At 49.1% G+C, this 19,566-nt stretch overlaps 1 protein-coding gene and 1 long non-coding RNA gene across 4 annotated transcripts in view; one reads left to right on the top strand and one right to left on the bottom strand.

The window, feature by feature from the left end:
• Nucleotides 1-6,663, bottom strand: part of FANCL (FA complementation group L) — a 107,124-nt gene extending 100,461 nt beyond the window's left edge. The window contains exons 1-2 of the mRNA XM_075339370.1: nucleotides 6,526-6,663; nucleotides 3,462-3,520 (exon numbers count right to left, since the gene is read on the bottom strand). Coding sequence (XP_075195485.1) covers nucleotides 3,462-3,520; nucleotides 6,526-6,612 — 146 coding nt within the window. The 5' untranslated portion in view covers nucleotides 6,613-6,663. The remainder of the gene's footprint in view (nucleotides 1-3,461; nucleotides 3,521-6,525) is intronic.
• LOC142296117 (uncharacterized) overlaps nucleotides 6,500-19,566 on the top strand; it is a 33,587-nt gene continuing 20,520 nt past the window's right edge. The window contains exon 1 of one of the 3 annotated variants that reach the window (XR_012751588.1): nucleotides 6,500-6,572. This is a non-coding gene — a long non-coding RNA (uncharacterized LOC142296117). Of the gene's footprint in view, nucleotides 6,573-6,661; nucleotides 6,814-19,566 lie in introns of those variants that run through there. The other 2 variants (XR_012751586.1, XR_012751587.1) reach the window with 2 other exon arrangements.

Genomic DNA, 19,566 nt, shown 5'->3' with positions numbered 1-19,566 from the left:
TCTATCTATTTGTTTTGTGGTTTTTGTGTGCAGAATAAATTTTTGTTAATACATTCTATTTTGTTAACAGCAGTTATTAACCCGGGCGATGCCGGGTAGTACAGCTAGTCTAATATATAAAGCTGAGTGTATGTGTACATGCCGGTAAAGGAATCCGCACCTTCGCATTTACAATCACGAAATTTTGCACAGACACCCCATGTGACTCAGGGAACGTCATAGACTATATTTTGACAGGAAAATTTAACCCTGCGCTTTACAGTTACTCTCCAAAAAAACTGCCATTAAACTGAATGGAGGTGTGAGCTACAGGATATTAATAGCAACTGTCAGTGGTTGCTATAGGAACAAAATAAACTGTTAGTATAAGAAGCTTATGTGTGAGGTAATAAGATGTGACAGTGGGGAGACGGATAGAGAAAGACAGAAAGCGACAGACAAATAGAGACAGAGAGAGGGAGACAGGGAAAGAGAGGACAGACAGATAGGGAAAGAGACAGAGAGAGAGGCAAACAGTCAAAGATACAGACAGAGGCAGACAGACACAGACAGACAGGGAAAGAGACAGGCAGACAAAACAAGAAGCACAGAGATAGACAGAGACAGACAGGGAAAGGGACAGAGACAAAAGAAAGAGACCGAGAAAGACAGGGACAAGGAAAAAGATAAGGAAAGAGACAGACAAGGAAAGACACAGAGACAGACAGGGAAAGAGATAGACGGGGAAAGAGACAGAGATAGAGAGAGACAGACAGAGAGACTAATACAGAGACAGACGGAAAGAAAGAGACAGACAGAGAAAGACAGACGAAGATGGGAGACAGACAGAGAGATAGTTACTATCCCGGGCAATGGCCGGGTACTACAGCTAGTCTAATATATAAAGCTGAGTGTATGTATGTACAGTACAGACCAAAAGTTTGGACACATCTTCTCATCTCTAGAAAAACTGTTAAGAGGAGACTTTGTGCAGCAGGCCTTCATGGTAAAATAGCTGCTAGGAAACCACTGCTAAGGACAGGCAACAAGCAGAAAAGACTTGTTTGGGCTAAAGAACACAAGGAATGGACATTAGACTAGTGGAAATCTGTGCTTTGGTCTGATGAGTCCAAATTTGAGTTCTTTGGATCGAACCACCGTGTCTTTGTAGAAAAGGTGAACTAATGGACTCTACATGCCTGGTTCCCACCGTGAAGCATGGAGGAGGAGGTGTGATGGTGTGGGGGTGCTTTGCTGGTGACACTGTTGGGGATTTATTCAAAATTGAAGGCATACAGAACCAGCATGGCTACCACAGCATCTTGCAGCAGTGTGCTATTCCATCCGGTTTGCGTTTTGGTAGACCATCATTTATTTTTCAACAGGACAATGACCCCAAACACACCTCCAGGCTGTGTAAGGGCTATTTGACTAATAAAGAGAGTGATGGGGTGCTACTCCAGATGACCTGGTCTCCACAGTCACCAGACCTAAACCCAATCGAGATGGTTTGGGGTGAGCTGGACCGTAGAGTGAAGGCAAAAGGGCCAACAAGTGCTAAGCATCTCTGGGAACTCCTTCAAGACTGTTGGAAAACCATTTCCGGTGACTACCTCTTGAAGCTCATCAAGAGAATGCCAAGAGTGTGCAAAGTAGTAATGAAAGCAAAAGGTGGCTACTTTGAAGAACCTAGAATATAAGACATATTTTCAGTTGTTTCACACTTTTTTAAGTATTTCATTCCACATGTTTTAATGCATAGTTTTGATGCCTTCAATGTGAATCTACAATTTTCAGAGTCATGAAAATAAAGAAAACTCTTTGAATGAGAAGGTGTGTCCAACCTTTTGGTCTGTACTGTATGTATGTATGTATGTATGTATGTATGTATGTATGTATGTATGTATGTGTGTGTGTGTGTGTGTGTATACATGTATGTCCGCTAAAGGAATCCGCACTGTCGCATTAAGGCTATGTGCGCACTAGAGCTTTTTACCCGCGGATTTACCTGCGGATTTGCCGCGGAAATTTCTTGAGAAATGTCTGCAATCTTTGTGCAGACATTTCCCAGCAATTTCTATGAAAAAAAAAAAAAGCTGTGCGCACTTGTGCGGATTTTTCTCAAGAAATTTCCGCAAGAAGAATTTCTCGAGAAACTTTCTTGAGAAAATGAACATGTCCATTATTTCCGCAGGTACCCTGCGGATTTCTGCAGTACAGCCTGCAAAAATCCGCAGGGAACCACCCGCGGGAAAATCGCGGCAATTCCGCGGCTATTCCGCGTCAAATCCGCGGCAAATCCGCGTCAAATCCGCGTCAAATCCGCATGCGGATTTGGTGTGGATTTGGTGCGGATTTTTTCCGGAGGTCCGGAAATCTTTCACTCCCAGAAGTTTCTCAAGAAAGTTTCTTGAGAAACTTCACATTTCTAGTGCGGACATAGCCTTACAATCACGAAATTTTGCATAGACACTCCATGCAATTCAGGGAACGTCGTAGACTATGTTTTGATGGGAAAATGTAACCTTGTGCTTTACAGTTACTCTCCAAAAAAACTGCCTACATTAAAGTAAATGGAGCCTGGAACTACTGGTTTTAATAGCAGCTGTGATTGGTTGCTATAGGAACAAAGGACAGTCACCGTTTATAAAGCTTATGTGTGAGGTAATATGATGTCGGTGGAGAGAAGGATAGAGAGAGACAGACGGGGAAAGAGACAGACACACGCGGAAAGAGACAGACACATGCGGAAAGAGACAGACACACGGGGAAAGAGACAGACACACGCGGAAAGAGACAGACACACGCGGAAAGAGACAGACAGACGGGGAAAGAGACAGACAGACGGGGAAAGAGACAGACACACGGGGAAAGAGACAGACACACGGGGAAAGAGACAGACAGACGGGGAAAGAGACAGACAGACGGGGAAAGAGACAGACAGACGGGGAAAGAGACAGACAGACGGGGAAAGAGACAGACAGACGGGGAAAGAGACAGACAGACGGGGAAAGAGACAGACAGACGGGGAAAGAGACAGACAGACGGGGAAAGAGAGACAGACGGGGAAAGAGACAGACACACGGGGAAAGAGACAGACACACGGGGAAAGAGACAGACACACGGGGAAAGAGACAGACACACGGGGAAAGAGACAGACACACGGGGAAAGAGACAGACACACGGGGAAAGAGACAGACACACGGGGAAAGAGACAGACACACGGGGAAAGAGATAGAGACATACAGATAGACTGATACAAAGATAGACAGAGAGAAAGAAACAGACAGAGACATAGACACAGACAGACAAGGAAAGAGACAAAGAGTCAGACAGCGACACAAAGACAGAGACTGGGAGAGAGACAGAGAGACAGTTACTATCCCGGGCAAAGCACGGGTGCTACAGCTAGTTATTCTATATAAACTTGTTATTAATATCTCTACGTGTAGAAATACTCTACAATATACTGCATGACATACCTGGCATTTTGTAGTTGTAAATCTGTTGGCAAAATTACCCTGAGACGAAAGTCCTTTTCCTGTGGAAGGAGGAAAAACAAGCAAATAAAATAAGAAAAAATACTAAAACAAACAAAAAACACTTGCAACTAAACAACTCGCACCAGTACAAAAGGTGAATAAGACCTGATACCTCTTAGAAATGTGCGTGTATCACACACGGGGGTCGTGTCAGGGGTGGTCTTCAGGTCAACATCACACATAGGAGCTCTATTCAAAGGAGCAGCATTGAGATACTTTGCACTGAGCCACAAATATCTGCCTCTTACTTTTGTGCAATATTTACAGTGGCAAAAAGGATAAAATACTGAGGTCACTCGAGTTAAAAAAAACGCTGCCTCTTACAGGGTCTTGTACTCGGGAGGCCTCAGTTAGCTGGGTGTAAAGCCGGCGTCACACGTGCCGATATGTCGTGCCATCGCACTCGTCCCCATCGTTTGTGTGTCACGAGCAATTTGTTGCCCATGTCGCACAAAGTCGTTAACCCCCGCACACGTACTTACATCCTGAACGACCTCACTGTGGGCAGCGAACATCCTCTTCCTGAAGGGGGAGGGACGTTCGGCGTCACAGCGACGTCACACAGCGGCCGGCCAATAGAAGCGGAGGGGCGGAGATGAGCGGCACGTAACATCCCGCCCACCTCCTTCCTCACGCATTGCCGGCGGCCGGAGGTAAGCGGTGTTCATCGTTCCCGGGGTGTCACACGGAGTGATGTGTGCTGCCTAGGGAACGATGAGCAACCGGAGCACAGAAGGAGGAACGAGTTTATGAAAATGAGTGAAGTGTCAACGAGCAACGATAAGGTATTTTTTGCTCGTTAACAGTCGCACGTAGCTGTCACACGCAACGATATGTCAAACGATGCCGGATGTGCGTCACGGAATTCGTGACCCCGACTACAGACCGCTCTGTGCGCTATAAAACTGCCAGAAAAGTGGATAGAACCTGATTGTACCTATAATTTTCTCACGCTGCACCAGTTCTGTGGAATGCGCTACCCCAATAAGTTAAATTCTGCTGAATTGGTGCTTTAAAGTTTATTAAAAAAAGATACCTTTTCTGAAGACACCGGCTTTGTTGTTCTTTAATCATCCACGCCTGGGTATGATCTGCCCCGCCTGCCTCCATTCTATGACTGACAGGTCACTGCTTTTTGTCACTGCCTCATTTGACCAAATTCTCCCATACGTGCCATCATTGCCAGAGACTGGAAATGTGCATTAAATCCCATATGACATCAATGAGCTGAAAAACTGATGTGTGTGAGCGGCCATTTTGGCAAAATGATTGACAATGCAGCGACCTGTCAACCACAGACGGGAGGATGCGGGTGAGCCTCAGAAGGGATATTCCAAAAACCATCAGGCCACGTACACACATTGAGTGTTTGGGGAGGTTTTTTACCTCACTAAATACAGAAGTGGTGTCCGTGTTTGTATTATGCATTTCCTTTGATTGTTACATTCTTAGTTTTTGCTGAAAAAATGCTGCAATAAAAAAACTCACCAAATACTCAACGTGTGCACGTGGCCTAAAGAGGGATTACTGTGACTGGGGAGTGTGTAAACACTAAATATGGGGGTATTATAGAGAAAATGCTGAATATGGGGGTATTATACAAATAACACTGAATATTGGGGTTTTCTATAGCAATATTATATGGAGGGCAAAATACTGGGGTACTATATGGAGAGCACTGATTATTGGGGCACTATATGGAGGGCACTGATTATTGGGGCACTATTTGGAGGGCACTGATTATTGTGGCACTGACTATTGGGGTACTATATGGAGGGCACTGATTATTGTGGCACTGACTATTGGGGTACTATATGGAGGGCACTGATTATTGTGGCACTGACTATTGGGGTACTATATGGAGGGCACTGATTATTGTGGCACTGACTATTGGGGTACTATATGGAGGGCACTGATTATTGTGGCACTGACTATTGGGGTACTATATGGAGGGCACTGACTATTGGGGCACTATTTGGAAGCAACTGATTATTGTGGCACTGACTATTGGGGCACTATATGGAAGCCACTAATTATTGGGGCACAATATGAAGGGGACTGATTATTGGGGCACTGACTATTGGGGTACTATATGGAGGGCACTGACTATTGGGGCACTGATTATTGGGATACTACATGGAGGGCACTGATTATTAGGGAACTATATGGAGGGCACTGAGTATTGGAGTACTATATGGAGGGCATTGGCTATTGGGGCACTACGTGGAGGGCACTGAGTATTGGGGTACTGGTTATTAGGGTAGTACATGGAGGGCACTGATTATTAGGGCACTACATGGAGGGCACAGATTATTGGGGCACTATGTGGAGGGCACTGAGTATTGGGGCACTATATGGAGGGCATTGGCTATTGGGGCACTATATGGAGGGCACTGAGTATTGGAGTACTATATGGAGGGCACTGACTATTGGGGCACTGATTATTAGGGTACTGCATGGAGGGCACTGAGTATTGGGGCACTATATGGAGGGCACTGATTATTGGGGTACTATATGGAGGGCACTGAGTATTGGAGTACTATATGGAGGGCACTGACTATTGGGGTACTGATTATTAGGGTACTGCATGGAGGGCACTGAGTATTGGGGCACTATATGGAGGGCACTGATTATTGGGGTACTATATGGAGGGCACAGATTATTGGGGCACTATGTGGAGGGCACTGAGTATTGGGGCACTATATGGAGGGCACTGACTATTGGGGTACTGATTAGGGTACTACATGGAGGGCACTGACTATTGGGGTACTGATTATTAGGGTACTATGTGGAGGGCACTGAGTATTGGAGTACTATATGGAGAGCACTGATTATTAGGGTACTACATGGAGGGCACTGGCTATTGGGACACTATTTGGAGACTGCCGATTCGGGGTGCTATATGGGGGCGCTGTATAGGCGGTCACACGGTGTAGGCGTGTCCAGGTTGGGGGCGGGGCTACAGCTGCCTGTTGCTCGTATCACACGCCGTGCTCTGCTCTACCTGAGCCGTGATGAAGCCGTTGTACACTCTCCCGCTCAGATCCTGCGGTAAGAGCAGCGGGCACTGAGCGAACATGCCGGCAGCCATTCCGCCTGCACCGAGCTCCGGTCACACACTGACAGCGCCTTCTTCCCAATCCCTACAACTTGACAAAACGCGGCACGAATAGGATCACGTGACCTGGAGGGGCGGGGCTTACTGTAAAGTCGACTTTAGTGGCGGGAGAAAGAAGACAGATCGTACAGTGTGACGTACTGAGGCAGAGCGGACACGGCCCGGAGGGGTGAGGTGCGGCAGACACGGAAAGGAGGGGGAGGGCTGTAGTGGGGCAAACGCGGAGAGGAGGGAGAGGGTTGTATTGGGGCAAACACGGAGAGGAGGGGGAGGGCTGTAGTGGGGCAAACACGGAGAGGAGGGGGAGGGCTGTAGTGGGGCAAACACGGAGAGGAGGGGGAGGGCTGTAGTGGGGCAAACACGGAGAGGAGGGGGAGGGCTGTAGTGGGGCAAACGCGGAGAGGAGGGGGTGGGCTGTAGTGGGGCAAACACGGAGAGGAGGGGGTGGGCTGTAGTGGGGCAAACACGGAGAGGAGGGGGAGGGCTGTAGTGGGGCAAACACGGAGAGGAGGGGGAGCGTTGTAGTGGGGCAAACACGGAGAGGAGGGGGAGCGTTGTAGTGGGGCAAACACGGAGAGGAGGGGGAGCGTTGTAGTGGGGCAAACACGGAGAGGAGGGGGAGCGTTGTAGTGGGGCAAACACGGAGAGGAGGGGGAGCGTTGTAGTGGGGCAAACACGGAGAGGAGGGGCAGCGTTGTATTCGGGCAAACACGGAGAGGAGGGGCAGCGTTGTATTCGGGCAGAGACGGGAGGGGTGTAGTTGGGGGGGGGGGGAGGGGGGTCTAGTGGGCAGACATGGGGGAGGATTACCATGGAGGGTGTACATCTTATCAGACAACTTGGCTTCTTTCTCTGCCAGAATTGATCAGTTAGGCTATGTGCGCACGTGTGCGTAATTCATGCAGTTACGCAGCTTTGTAGCGCAGCGTAACTGCCTGCGTCCCCAGCACAATCAGGGGCCGTGCGCACGTGGCGTCTTAGAGCGCAGCGCTTCGGCTGCTGCCCGAATCGCTGCGTTCTAAGAAGTGACATGTCACTTCTTCCGTGCGCTTTGCCGGCAGCCCCTGCTCTGTCTATGGCAGGAGCTGCAGGCAGAGCGCACGTTCTCGCCGTCACCATGTGCTTCAGAACGCAGCTTTTCAGCTGCGCTCTGAAGCGCACCTTTTAGGTGCGGTGCAGAGCGCACACGTGCGCACATAGCCTTATTATCAAAATTCTCAATTCTGAGGTAAAATTATTTTCAGTGAATATTTCTTTGTCGCTCTATTGGGAGACCCAGACAATTGGGTGTATAGCTACTGCCTCCGGAGGCCACACAAAGTATTACACTTAAAAGTGTAAGGCCCCTCCCCTTCTGCCTATACACCCCCCGTGGGATCACGGGTTCCTCAGTTTTCAAGCTTTGTGCGAAGGAGGTCAGACATCCACGCATAGCTCCACTGTTTAGTCAGCAGCAGCTGCTGACTATGTCGGATGGAAGAAAAGAGGGCCCATACTAGGGCCCCCAGCATGCTCCCTTCTCACCCCACTTTGTGTCGGCGGTGTTTGTTAAGGTTGAGGTACCCATTGCGGGTACAGAGGCTGGAGCCCACATGCTGCATCCTTCCCCATCCCCCTTTGGGCTCTGGGTAAGTGGGATTTTCCGGTCTCCAGGCACAGAGACCGTGCTCCGTCCACAGCACCTGGAAGGCTGAGCTGGAAGGAGCGGAGTATCGTCAGGGACAGGGCCCTGCTACAAAGGTACTCTGTGTCCCCGTACAGACCGCACACACACTGCAGCATTGCTGGGTGTGTTAGTGCGCCGGGGACAATAGCGCTGCTGCGCTTGTGCCACACTTCCACAGCTTGCTAAGGGAGTTTATGTGTTGGGAACTGCCGTGCCGGCCCCTGATGGCAGTTTTTACTGCGACGCGGCTGGGACTTGTGGTGCGCCGGGGACTTCCGCGCTGGCAGTGCACATTTGTCGGCCGCGCTTTTTACTAGAGTCCCCGGCTTTTGCGGCCTAGTTCCGTTTCGTTCCCGCCCCCAGGCCTGTCAGTCAGGGTGGAGGCGGGACGCTGTGCAGAACGTCAGCGCCGAGGGCTGGAGTCTACTTTACATACTCCAGCCCTCACACTGAACACGGTGGGACGCTGGTTTCCCGCTCTTCGTCTGAGGCACGCCCACGGTCCGCCCCTCTTCACTGAACGCCGGCAGCCATTCCTGACGTGCTGTTTGAGCTGGAGAAGGGGAGACAAGTTATGGGAGACCCAGGCACAGGATTCTAGCGACTACACACCCGCTTCAGCGGGCGGTAAGCGGCACCTCTGGTGCCTACCCCACTTGTGCTGCAGTGTTCATTTGTATTTTTATGCTATACTTGCACTGTACTGGCGCTGGTAATTCTTCACTATATACCCTCTTGGATTGCTCTGAGACAACAGCATGTCGTCCGCAAAAACCAAGGGTGCCAAGGCACATGCTTTCTATGCTGCCTGTACCGCATGTGGGGCTACTCTACCGGCAGGTTCCACTGACCCCCATTGTGTGCAGTGCTCGGCCCCTGTGGCACTTGTTCGGCCGGGGCCTCTGCTAGAGGTGACCCAGGGAGAACCACCTGTGAATACTCTCCAGGTGACGGGGACAAAGTTTGCAGCTTGGCTGATAGATTATCTGTGACTATGACTAAAATCCTAGAAACTTTGCAGTCTAGACCAGTAACTCAGACCATGGGCACGGTTGAATCACTGTCCCCTGGTCCCCCTCAGTTGGAACAGCTCCGGGCAGGGCCGGATTATAGGCGGGGCAGGCGGGGCTTCAGCCCAGGGGCCCCCACCACAAGAGCTTCTGAGGGGGCCCCCACCATCATCAGTGTGGGTGCCATTTTATTGAGGTTCAGGACCACACTGTACCCTTAAAGAATTTCAATCCGGCTGTCACTGTGCTGCAGACACGCCCACTGCATGCTGTGTGGGCTGAGTCTGCATGGATGACGTCACCGCGCGATGGCTGCTGCTTCTTCGTGCCGTACAGGAGCTTGTGGGAGGACCGGAGCAGAGGCCTCGGTGGATGATGGTGAGTGACGTCATCCATCATGGTGCCGGGCAGGAGGCTGCAGTGAGGAGGGAGCAGGACGAGATTTCATAGTGTCAGCGGCAGCTCTGCCGGCAGGACCAGTGTGAGTTATTGCAGGAGTGTGACCTGCTGCAGATAAGGTCGGGCTGTCAGTGCCGGGTCATCGGCCTCATCCCTCCCCTGCAATAACTCACACTGATCTTCAGCAGAGACATCACTACACAGAATCCTGCACTGATCACATCTGAGCCTGCAGCACACATTACACTATGTGGCCCATATTACATATAGAATATGTGAGGTCCTGTAGGCCCAGGTGTGATCAGTGCAGGGCATTGTATATCTGTGTATATACCACATCCAGTGTACAGAGTAGTGTGATATACTGTGTACATGGTATATCACATCCAGTGTACAGAGTAGTGTGATATACTGTGTACATGGTGTATCACATCCAGTGTACAGAGTAGTGTGATATACTGTGTACATGGTATATCACATCCAGTGTACAGAGTAGTGTGATATACTGTGTACATGGTATATCACATCCAGTGTACAGAGTAGTGTGATATACTGTGTAGATGGTATATCACATCCAGTGTACAGAGTAGTGTGATATACTGTGTACATGGTGTATCACATTCAGTGTACAGAGCAGTGTGGTATACTATGTACATTATATACCACATCCAGTGTACAGTGCAGTGTGATATACTGTGTACATGGTGTATCACATCCAGTGTACAGAGCAGTGTGGTATACTATGTACATGGTATATCACATCCAGTGTACAGAGCAGTGTGATATACTGTGTACAGTATATACCACATCCAGTGTACAGAGCAGTGTGATATACTGTGTACATGGTATACCACATCCAGTGTACAGAGCAGTGTGATATACTGTGTACATTATAATCCAGTGTACAGAGCAGTGTGATATACTGTGTACATGGTATACCACATCCAGTGTACAGAGCATTGTGATATACTGTGTACATTATATACCACATCCAGTGTACAGAGCAGTGTGATATATTGTGTACATTATATACCACATCCAGTGTACAGAGCAGTGTGATATACTGTGTACATGGTATACCACATCCAGTGTACAGAGTAGTGTGATATACTGTGTACATGGTATATCACATCCAGTGTACAGAGCAGTGTGATATACTGTGTACATTATATACCACATCCAGTATACAGAGCAGTGTGATATACTGTGTACATTATATACCACGTCCAGTGTACAGAGCAGTGTGATATACTGTGTACATGGTATATCACATCCAGTGTACAGAGTAGTGTGATATACTGTGTACATGGTATATCACATCCAGTGTACAGAGCAGTGTGATATACTGTGTACATTATATACCACATCCAGTGTACAGAGCAGTGTGATATACTGTGTACATGGTATACCACATCCAGTGTACAGAGCAGTGTGATATACTGTGTACATGGTGTATCACATCCAGTGTACAGAGCAGTGTGGTATACTATGTACATTATATACCACATCCAGTGTACAGTGCAGTGTGATATACTGTGTACATGGTGTATCACATCCAGTGTACAGAGCAGTGTGGTATACTATGTACATTATATACCACATCCAGTGTACAGAGCAGTGTGATATACTGTGTACATGGTATATCACATCCAGTGTACAGAGCAGTGTGATATACTGTGTACATTATAATCCAGTGTACAGAGCAGTGTGATATACTGTGTACATGGTATACCACATCCAGTGTACAGAGCATTGTGATATACTGTGTACATTATATACCACATCCAGTGTACAGAGCAGTGTGATATATTGTGTACATTATATACCACATCCAGTGTACAGAGCAGTGTGATATACTGTGTACATGGTATACCACATCCAGTGTACAGAGTAGTGTGATATACTGTGTACATGGTATATCACATCCAGTGTACAGAGCAGTGTGATATACTGTGTACATTATATACCACATCCAGTATACAGAGCAGTGTGATATACTGTGTACATTATATACCACATCCAGTGTACAGAGCAGTGTGATATACTGTGTACATGGTATATCACATCCAGTGTACAGAGTAGTGTGATATACTGTGTACATGGTATATCACATCCAGTGTACAGAGTAGTGTGATATACTGTGTACATTATATACCACATCCAGTGTACAGAGCAGTGTGATATACTGTGTATATGGTATATCACATCCAGTGTACAGAGTAGTGTGATATACTGTGTACATGGTATACCACATCCAGTGTACAGAGCAGTGTGATATACTGTGTATATGGTATATCACATCCAGTGTACAGAGTAGTGTGATATACTGTGTACATGGTATACCACATCCAGTGTACAGAGCAGTGTGATATACTGTGTACACACATCAGATGGCATATAATGTGTATATTGTATAACATCTGGTGTCTGTATCACAGTAAACCCGGTCAAATGCCGGGGCCCTGAGCTGCCGGGGTGCCCAATTGCGGTGGCAGGAGTGGCGTACCGCTAGTCAGGGGGCCCGGTGCCAGCGCTGTCACCAGCCTCCCCCCCCCCCCCCGCCGAGGATCGCACTTTCAATTGTATCGGCATCGCAGTTGCCGATACAATTGAGAGCAATGATGAGATTGGGCGGCTCTCTCTCATGATTCTCCTCACTGTCTCTGTTGGCACTCTGACAGCTCTGCAGCGGAGCTCGGTGACGTCATCACTGCACGCCTGCTGATAGGTCGAACGACAGCAATGGACGCGCCGAGGAGACCGGAGCAGCGGGGGAACGAGGAGAAGTGAGTATGTACAATCACTGTGGCCAGACGACCATGGGGGTACATTAAATGATATGGCGGCTGTACACTACATGAGGATGCCTATTGCTATCTGGTTCTCTGCACTGTGCTATATGCAGCCTGTATACTACATGAGGGTGCCTAATGCTAACTGGCTCTGCACTGTGCTATATAGGGGCTGTATAATACATGAGGATGCCTAATGCTATCTGGCTCTGCACTGTGCTATATAGGGGCTGTATACTACATGAGGATGCCTAATGCTATCAGGGTCTGCACTGTGCTATATAGGGGCTGTGTACTATGTGAAGGTGCTTAATATTATCTGGTCTGCTCTGTGCTATATGGGGCTGTATACTATGTGAGGATGCCTAATGCTATTGGCTCTGCACTGTGCTATATAGGGGCTGTGTACTACGTGAGGATGCCTAATGCTATCTGGGTCTGCACTGTGCTATATAGGGGCTGTGTACTACATGAGGGTGCCTAATGCTATATGGGTCTGCATTGTGCTATATGGGGGCTGGATACTACATGAGGGTGCCTACTGCTATATGGGTCTGCATTGTACTATATGAGGACTGCTTATTGTAATATGGGGCTGCATAGTGCCATATGGGGGCTGCATAGTGCCATATGGGGGCTGCATAGTGCCATATGGGGGCTGCATAGTGCCATATGGGGGCTGCATAGTGCCATATGGGGGCTGCATAGTGCCATATCGGGGCTGCATAATGCCATATCGGGGCTGCATAATACTATATGGAGGAATATTGAGGCTGCATAATACTATACCCCCAGAGTTGTATGCCCCTTCCACCCCAGAGCTGTATACCCCAAGAGCTGCATGTCACCCCCCCACCTAAGAGCTGTTTGTCCCCCCACCTCAGAGCCACTGCCCCCCTCTAGAGCTGTATGCCCCCCATTGCTCCATACCCCTTTCCTTAGTAATATTTATGCCCCCCAAGTAATGTGTATGTCCCCAGCCCCTCTTGTGATGTGTATATACATCGGTGTTAGTGTGCTCTATGTGCGGCCATGTCTGTTAGTGACTGCCACCAATCAGCGTGGCACAGACGCATGCCCAGGAGGAGCTGGATGGAGACAAGCGGGGAGGTGAATGAGACTGTTGCTGGCTTCCCAATATTAACAATATATATAAAAATATAAAAATGTGTCTGTGTGTTCATGTATGATGTGTCTTTATGTCTATTTATGTGTTTTTGTGAATTTCTCTTTAAATATATATGTGTACATATGCCTGTATGTAAATGTATCTGTGCATGTCTATGTGTGGATGGGGCCCACTGAGACTCTTTCGCCCAGGGCCTACAAAAACCTGGAGCCGGCCCTGCGCATACCAGTCATGTATTCTCCTGTACACTGTAGAGGGGCGTACCTTTGGGGGGCATGCGGCATATTTGCCCCTGCACAGCAATCAGGGGGGCACCATTGGAAAGTGTGAGGCAGCAGTATGGTGGGAGAAAATTGTAAGTAGACAGTATTAGGAAAGAAAAGTGTGAGGGGCATAGAATGGAGACTGGGTAGTAGTGGGGGATAAGCAGTATAGAGAAGGGGCAGCATGGTGGCCAGTGTGAGGCCACAGTATGGAGGGCACAGTATGCTGAGGAGAGGGAATGTGAGACGGAGGTACAGTATAGTGACTGTATAGTGAAGGAAATAGACAGTATAGAGAAGGGGCAGCATGGTGGCCAGTGTGAGGGCACAGTATGCTGAGGAGGGGGAATGTGAGACTGAGGTACAGTATAGTGACTGGATAGTGAAGGACATAGGCAGTATAGATAAGGGGCAGCAAGGTGGCCAGTGTGAGGGCACAGTATGGAGGGCACAGTATGCTGAGGAGGGGGAATGTGAGACTGAGGTGCAGTATTTATATCTAAATGCTACAGTGCATGCTCTACTGTTACGGCTAAAATTGTTAACGTTATTGGGCCCCCACCAGATTTTCTGCCCAGGGGCCCCCACCAACCTTAATCTGGCCCTGGCTCCGGGCTCCGGAGGTGTCCCATGCATTCCAGGGTGACGGCTCTGACACGGACGACAGTCCCAGACAGCCTAAGCGAGCTTGCTATGAGCGACCCTCGACTTCATCACACTGGTCAGGGTCCCAACAGGATGACTCTCTGTACGACGAGACAGAGGTAGCTGATCAGGATTCTGATCCTGAGACCGCTCTCAATCTGGATACACCGGATGGTGGCGCCATAGTGAATGATCTCATAGCGTCCATCAATAAAATGTTGGATATTTCTCCCCAAGCTCCTCCAGCGGAGGAGTCAGCTTCACAGCAGGAGATTTTCCATTTCAGGTACCCCAAGCGTAAATTAAGTGCCTTTCTGGACCACTCTGACTTCAGAGAAGCAGTCCAGAAACACCACGCTTATCCAGAGAAGCGTTTCTCCAAACGGCTTAAGGATACACGCTATCCCTTTCTTTCTGACGTGGTCAACAGCTGGACCCAGTGTCCAAAGGTGGATCCTCCAATCTCCAAGTTTGCGGCTAGATCCTTAGTTGCAGTGGAAGATGGGACTTCACTTAAAGATGCCACTGATAGACAGATGGAGCTCTGGCTGAAATCCATCTATGAAGCTATCGGCGCGTCGTATGCTCCTGCATTCGCAGCTGTATGAGCACTCCAAGCTATTTCAGCTGGTCTTGCGCAAACTGACACTGTCACGTGTACATCTGTTCCGCAAGTAGCGTCCTTAACCTCTCAAATGACTGCATTGCGTCTTACGCGAGTAACGCTGTCCTAGACCCTACGAGCCGTACAGCAGTGGCGTCCGCCAACTCCGTGGTTTTACGCAGAGCATTGTGGTTAAGGGAATGGAAAGCAGATTCTGCTTCCAAAAAGTTCTTAACCAGTTTGCCATTTGCTGGTGACAGACTGTTTGGTGAGAGATTGGTTGAAATCATTAAGCAATCCAAGGGTAAGGATTCATCCTTACCTCAGCCCAGACCAAATAAACCCCAACAGAGGAAGGGACAGTCGAGGTTTCGGCCCTTTCGAGGCTCGGGCAGGTCCCAATTCTCCTCGTCCAAAAGGACTCAAAAGGATCAGAGGAGTTCAGATTCTTGGCGGGCTCAGTCACGCCCAAAGAAAGCAGCCGGAGGAACCGCTACCAAAGAGGCTTCCTCATGGTTTTCGGCCTCCTCTGTCCGCATCCTCGGTCGGTGGCAGGCTCTCCCGCTTTTGCGACATTTGGCTGCCACAGGTCAAAGACCGTTGGGTGAGAGACATTTTGTCTCACGGGTACAGGATAGAGTTCAGTTCTCGTCCTCTAACTCGATTCTTCAGAACTTCTCCGCCTCCCGACCGAGCCGATGCTCTTCTGCAGGCGGTGTGCTCTCTAAAGGCAGGAGGAGTGGTGATCCCTGTTCCTCTTCAGGAGCAAGGTCACGATTTTTACTCCAATTTGTTTGTGGTGCCAAAAAAGGACGGGTCTTTCCGTCCCGTTCTGGACCTAAAACTGCTCAACAAGCACGTGAAAACCAGGCAGTTCCGGATGGAATCACTCCGCTCCGTCATCGCCTCAATGTCTCAAGGAGATTTCCTAGCATCAATAGACGTCAAATATGCTTATCTCCACGGGCCGATTGCTCCAGAGCACCAGCGTTTTCTACGCTTCGTTATAGGAGATGAACACCTTCAGTTCGTAGCCCTGCCTTTCGGTCTGGCGACAGCCCCAAGAGGCTTCACCAAGGTCATGGCAGCAGTAGTAGCTGTCCTGCACTCTCACGGTCACTCCGTGATCCCTTACTTGGACGATCTACTTGTCAAGGCACCCTCTCAAGAAGCATGCCAACACAGCCTGAACGTTGCGCTGGAGACTCTCCAGAGTTTCGGGTGGATCATCAACTTTTCAAAGTCAAATCTCACCCCGACCCAATCGATAACATACCTTGGCATGAAGTTTCATACTCTCTCAGCGAAAGTGATGCTTCCGCTGGACAAACAGCGTTCACTACAGACAGGGGTGCAATCTCTCCTTCAGGGCCAGTCGCACCCCTTGAGACGCCTCATGCACTTCTTACGGAAGATGGTAACAGCAATGGAGGCAGTCCCTTTCGCGCAGTTTCATCTGCGTCCACTACAATGGGACATTCTCCGCCAATGGGACGGGAAGTCGACGTCCCTAGACAGGAACGTCTCCCTTTCTCAAGTGGCCAAGGATTCTCTTCGTGGTGGCTTCTTCCCACCTCATTGTCAATAGGAAAGTCTTTCCTACCCCCATCTTGGGCGGTGGTCACAACGGACGCGAGTCTATCATGGTAGGGAGCAGTGTTTCTCCACCACAGGGCTCAAGGTACGTGGACTCAGCAAGAGTCCACCCTTCAAATCAATGTTCTGGAAATCAGAGCAGTGTATCTTGCCCTACAAGACTTCCAGCAGCATCCACCATATCCGCAGTTCACATCCCGGGCGTAGAAAACTGGGAAGAAGACTTCCTCAGTCGCCAGGGTATGGACGCAGGGGAATGGTCTCTTCCCCCGGACGTGTTTCAGGAAATTTGTCGCCGCTGGGGGATGCCGGACGTCGACCTAATGGTGTCCCGGCACAACAACAAGGTTCCGGCCTTCATGGCACGGTCTCACGATCTCAGACCTCTGGCGGCGGACGCCTTAGTTCAGGATTGGTCGCAGTTTCAACTCCCTTATGTGTTCCCACCTCTGGCACTGTTGCCCAGAGTGCTACTCAAGATCAGGTCCGACTGCCACCGCGCCATCCTCGTCGCTCCAGACTGGCAAGGAGGTCGTGGTACCCGGATCTGTGGCATCTCACGGTAGGACAACCGTGGGCGCTACCAGACCGGCCAGACTTGTTGTCTCAAGGGCCGTTTTTCCATCAGAATACTGCGGCCCTCAACCTGACTGTGTGGCCATTGAGTCCTGGATCCTAGCGTATTCAGGATTATCTCAAGGGGTCATTGCCACCATGAGACAGGCTAAGAAACTATCCTCTGCCAAGATCTACCACAGGACGTGGAAGATATTCCTATCTTGGTGCTCTGCTCAGGGGGTTTCTCCCTGGCCATTTGCATTGCCTACTTTTCTTTCCTTCCTGCAATCCGGATTGGAAAAAGGTTTGTCGCTCGGCTCCCTCAAGGGACAAGTCTCGGCGCTATCTGTATTTTTTCAGAAACGCCTAGCACGACTTCCTCAGGTACGCACGTTCCTGCAGGGGGTTTGTCATATCGTCCCTCCTTACAAGCGGCCGTTAGAGCTCTGGGATCTGAACAGGGTTCTAATTGCTCTCCAGAAGCCGCCTTTTGAGCCTATGAAGGATGTTTCCCTTTCTCGTCTTTCACAGATAGTGGCCTTTCTAGTAGCGGTCACGTCTCTTCGGAGAGTGTCCGAGCTAGCAGCGCTGTCATGCAAATCTCCCTTCCTGGTTTTTCACCAGGACAAGGTGGTTCTGCGCCCGATTCCGGAGTTGCTCCCTAAGGTGGTATCCTCCTTTCATCTCAATCAGGATATCTCCTTACCTTCTTTGTGTCCTCGTCCAGTTCATCAATGTGAAAAGGATTTGCATTTGTTGGATCTGGTGAGAGCACTCAGAATCTACATTTTCCCGCACGGCACCTCTGCGCCGCTCGGATGCACTCTTTGTCCTTGTCGCTGGCCAGCGTAAAGGGTCGCAGGCTTCCAAGTCAACCTTGGCTCGGTGAATCAAGGAACCAATTCTTGAAGCCTACCGTTCTGCGGAGCTTCCGGTTCCCTCAGGGCTAAAGGCCCATTCTACCAGAGCCGTGATTGCGTCCTACGCATTACGGCACCAGGCTACGACTCAGCAAGTGTGTCAGGTGGCTACCTGGTCGAGTCTCCACTCTTTTACCAAACATTATCAGGTGCATACCTATGCTCGGCAGATGCCAGCCTAGGTAGACAAGTCCTTCAGGCGGCGATTGCCCACCTGTAGAAAAGGGGCCGTTTTTACGGCCCTATCATGAGGTATTATTTTACCCACCCAGGGATTGCTTTTGGACATCCCAATTGTCTGGGTCTCCCAATAGAGCGACAAAGAAGAAGGGAATTTTGTTTACTTACCGTAAATTCCTTTTCTTCTAGCTCTAATTGGGAGACCCAGCTCCCGCCCCTGTTTTTTTGTATACTTTACATGTTGTTCAGGTTGAATGGTTTCAGTTCTCCGATATTCCTTCGGATTGAATTTGCTTAAACCAGTTTATTGGCTTTCCTCCTTCTTGCTTTTGCACTAAAACTGAGGAACCCGTGATCCCACGGGGGGTGTATAGCCTGAAGGGGAGGGGCCTTACACTTTTAAGTGTAATACTTTGTGTGGCCTCCGGAGGCAGTAGCTATACACCCAATTGTCTGGGTCTCCCAATTAGAGCTAGAAGAAAAGGAATTTACGGTAAGTAAACAAAATTCCCTTCTTTCCCATTACTGAGACAGGAGATGACAGCTGTTACTGAGGAGATTCTACTATGATGAAAGGAGGGAGGAGCTAGAGGCAGAGCTCCGCCCCTTCATCGGCTATCTACATAGAACCTCATCAATGACTGATCAATTCTGGCAGAGAAAGAAGCAATATTGTCTGATAAGTAGTGATGGGCAAAGTGTGAAAGTCCAGACTTGCGCAGGATACCTACTACCCATGCACTGACCCTGTAACAATCCGGATGCGGCCTCCCAAGTAACTAAAAAAAGGAAAATCGGAATGAAGCAAACACTTGATACTTACCAAGTCGCCCATGACGCTGTGATGCTACTTGTGGGGCCGCTTATTAACCTCATACATATTCACTGCTCTCCTGCGCATCGGCAGGCCTGGTGTCTGTGATTTGTTGCAATATGGGGAGATAAGGTATGCACACCAGTGACTATGTAAGGGGAATACATGGAATAGCAGAAACTGCTGTGTGAATACTGACTTGAAAAATCCAATAGCTATATGTAAGAGTGAAAATGTGAAAAATGGAATCTGCATTACTGCCATGAACATATGAATCAAGAGACACAGCAGTCACCTATTGCCAATCCATATCATACGCATAAATAGCCTGGGTCTCAGCTTCCCATACAC

The sequence above is a fragment of the Anomaloglossus baeobatrachus genome, chromosome 3, assembly GCF_048569485.1.
Source record: "Anomaloglossus baeobatrachus isolate aAnoBae1 chromosome 3, aAnoBae1.hap1, whole genome shotgun sequence".
NCBI classification, from domain to species: Eukaryota; Metazoa; Chordata; class Amphibia; order Anura; family Aromobatidae; genus Anomaloglossus; species Anomaloglossus baeobatrachus.
Note: the sequence above shows the minus strand (reverse complement) of the source record. Positions and strands in the feature narration are given on the sequence as shown.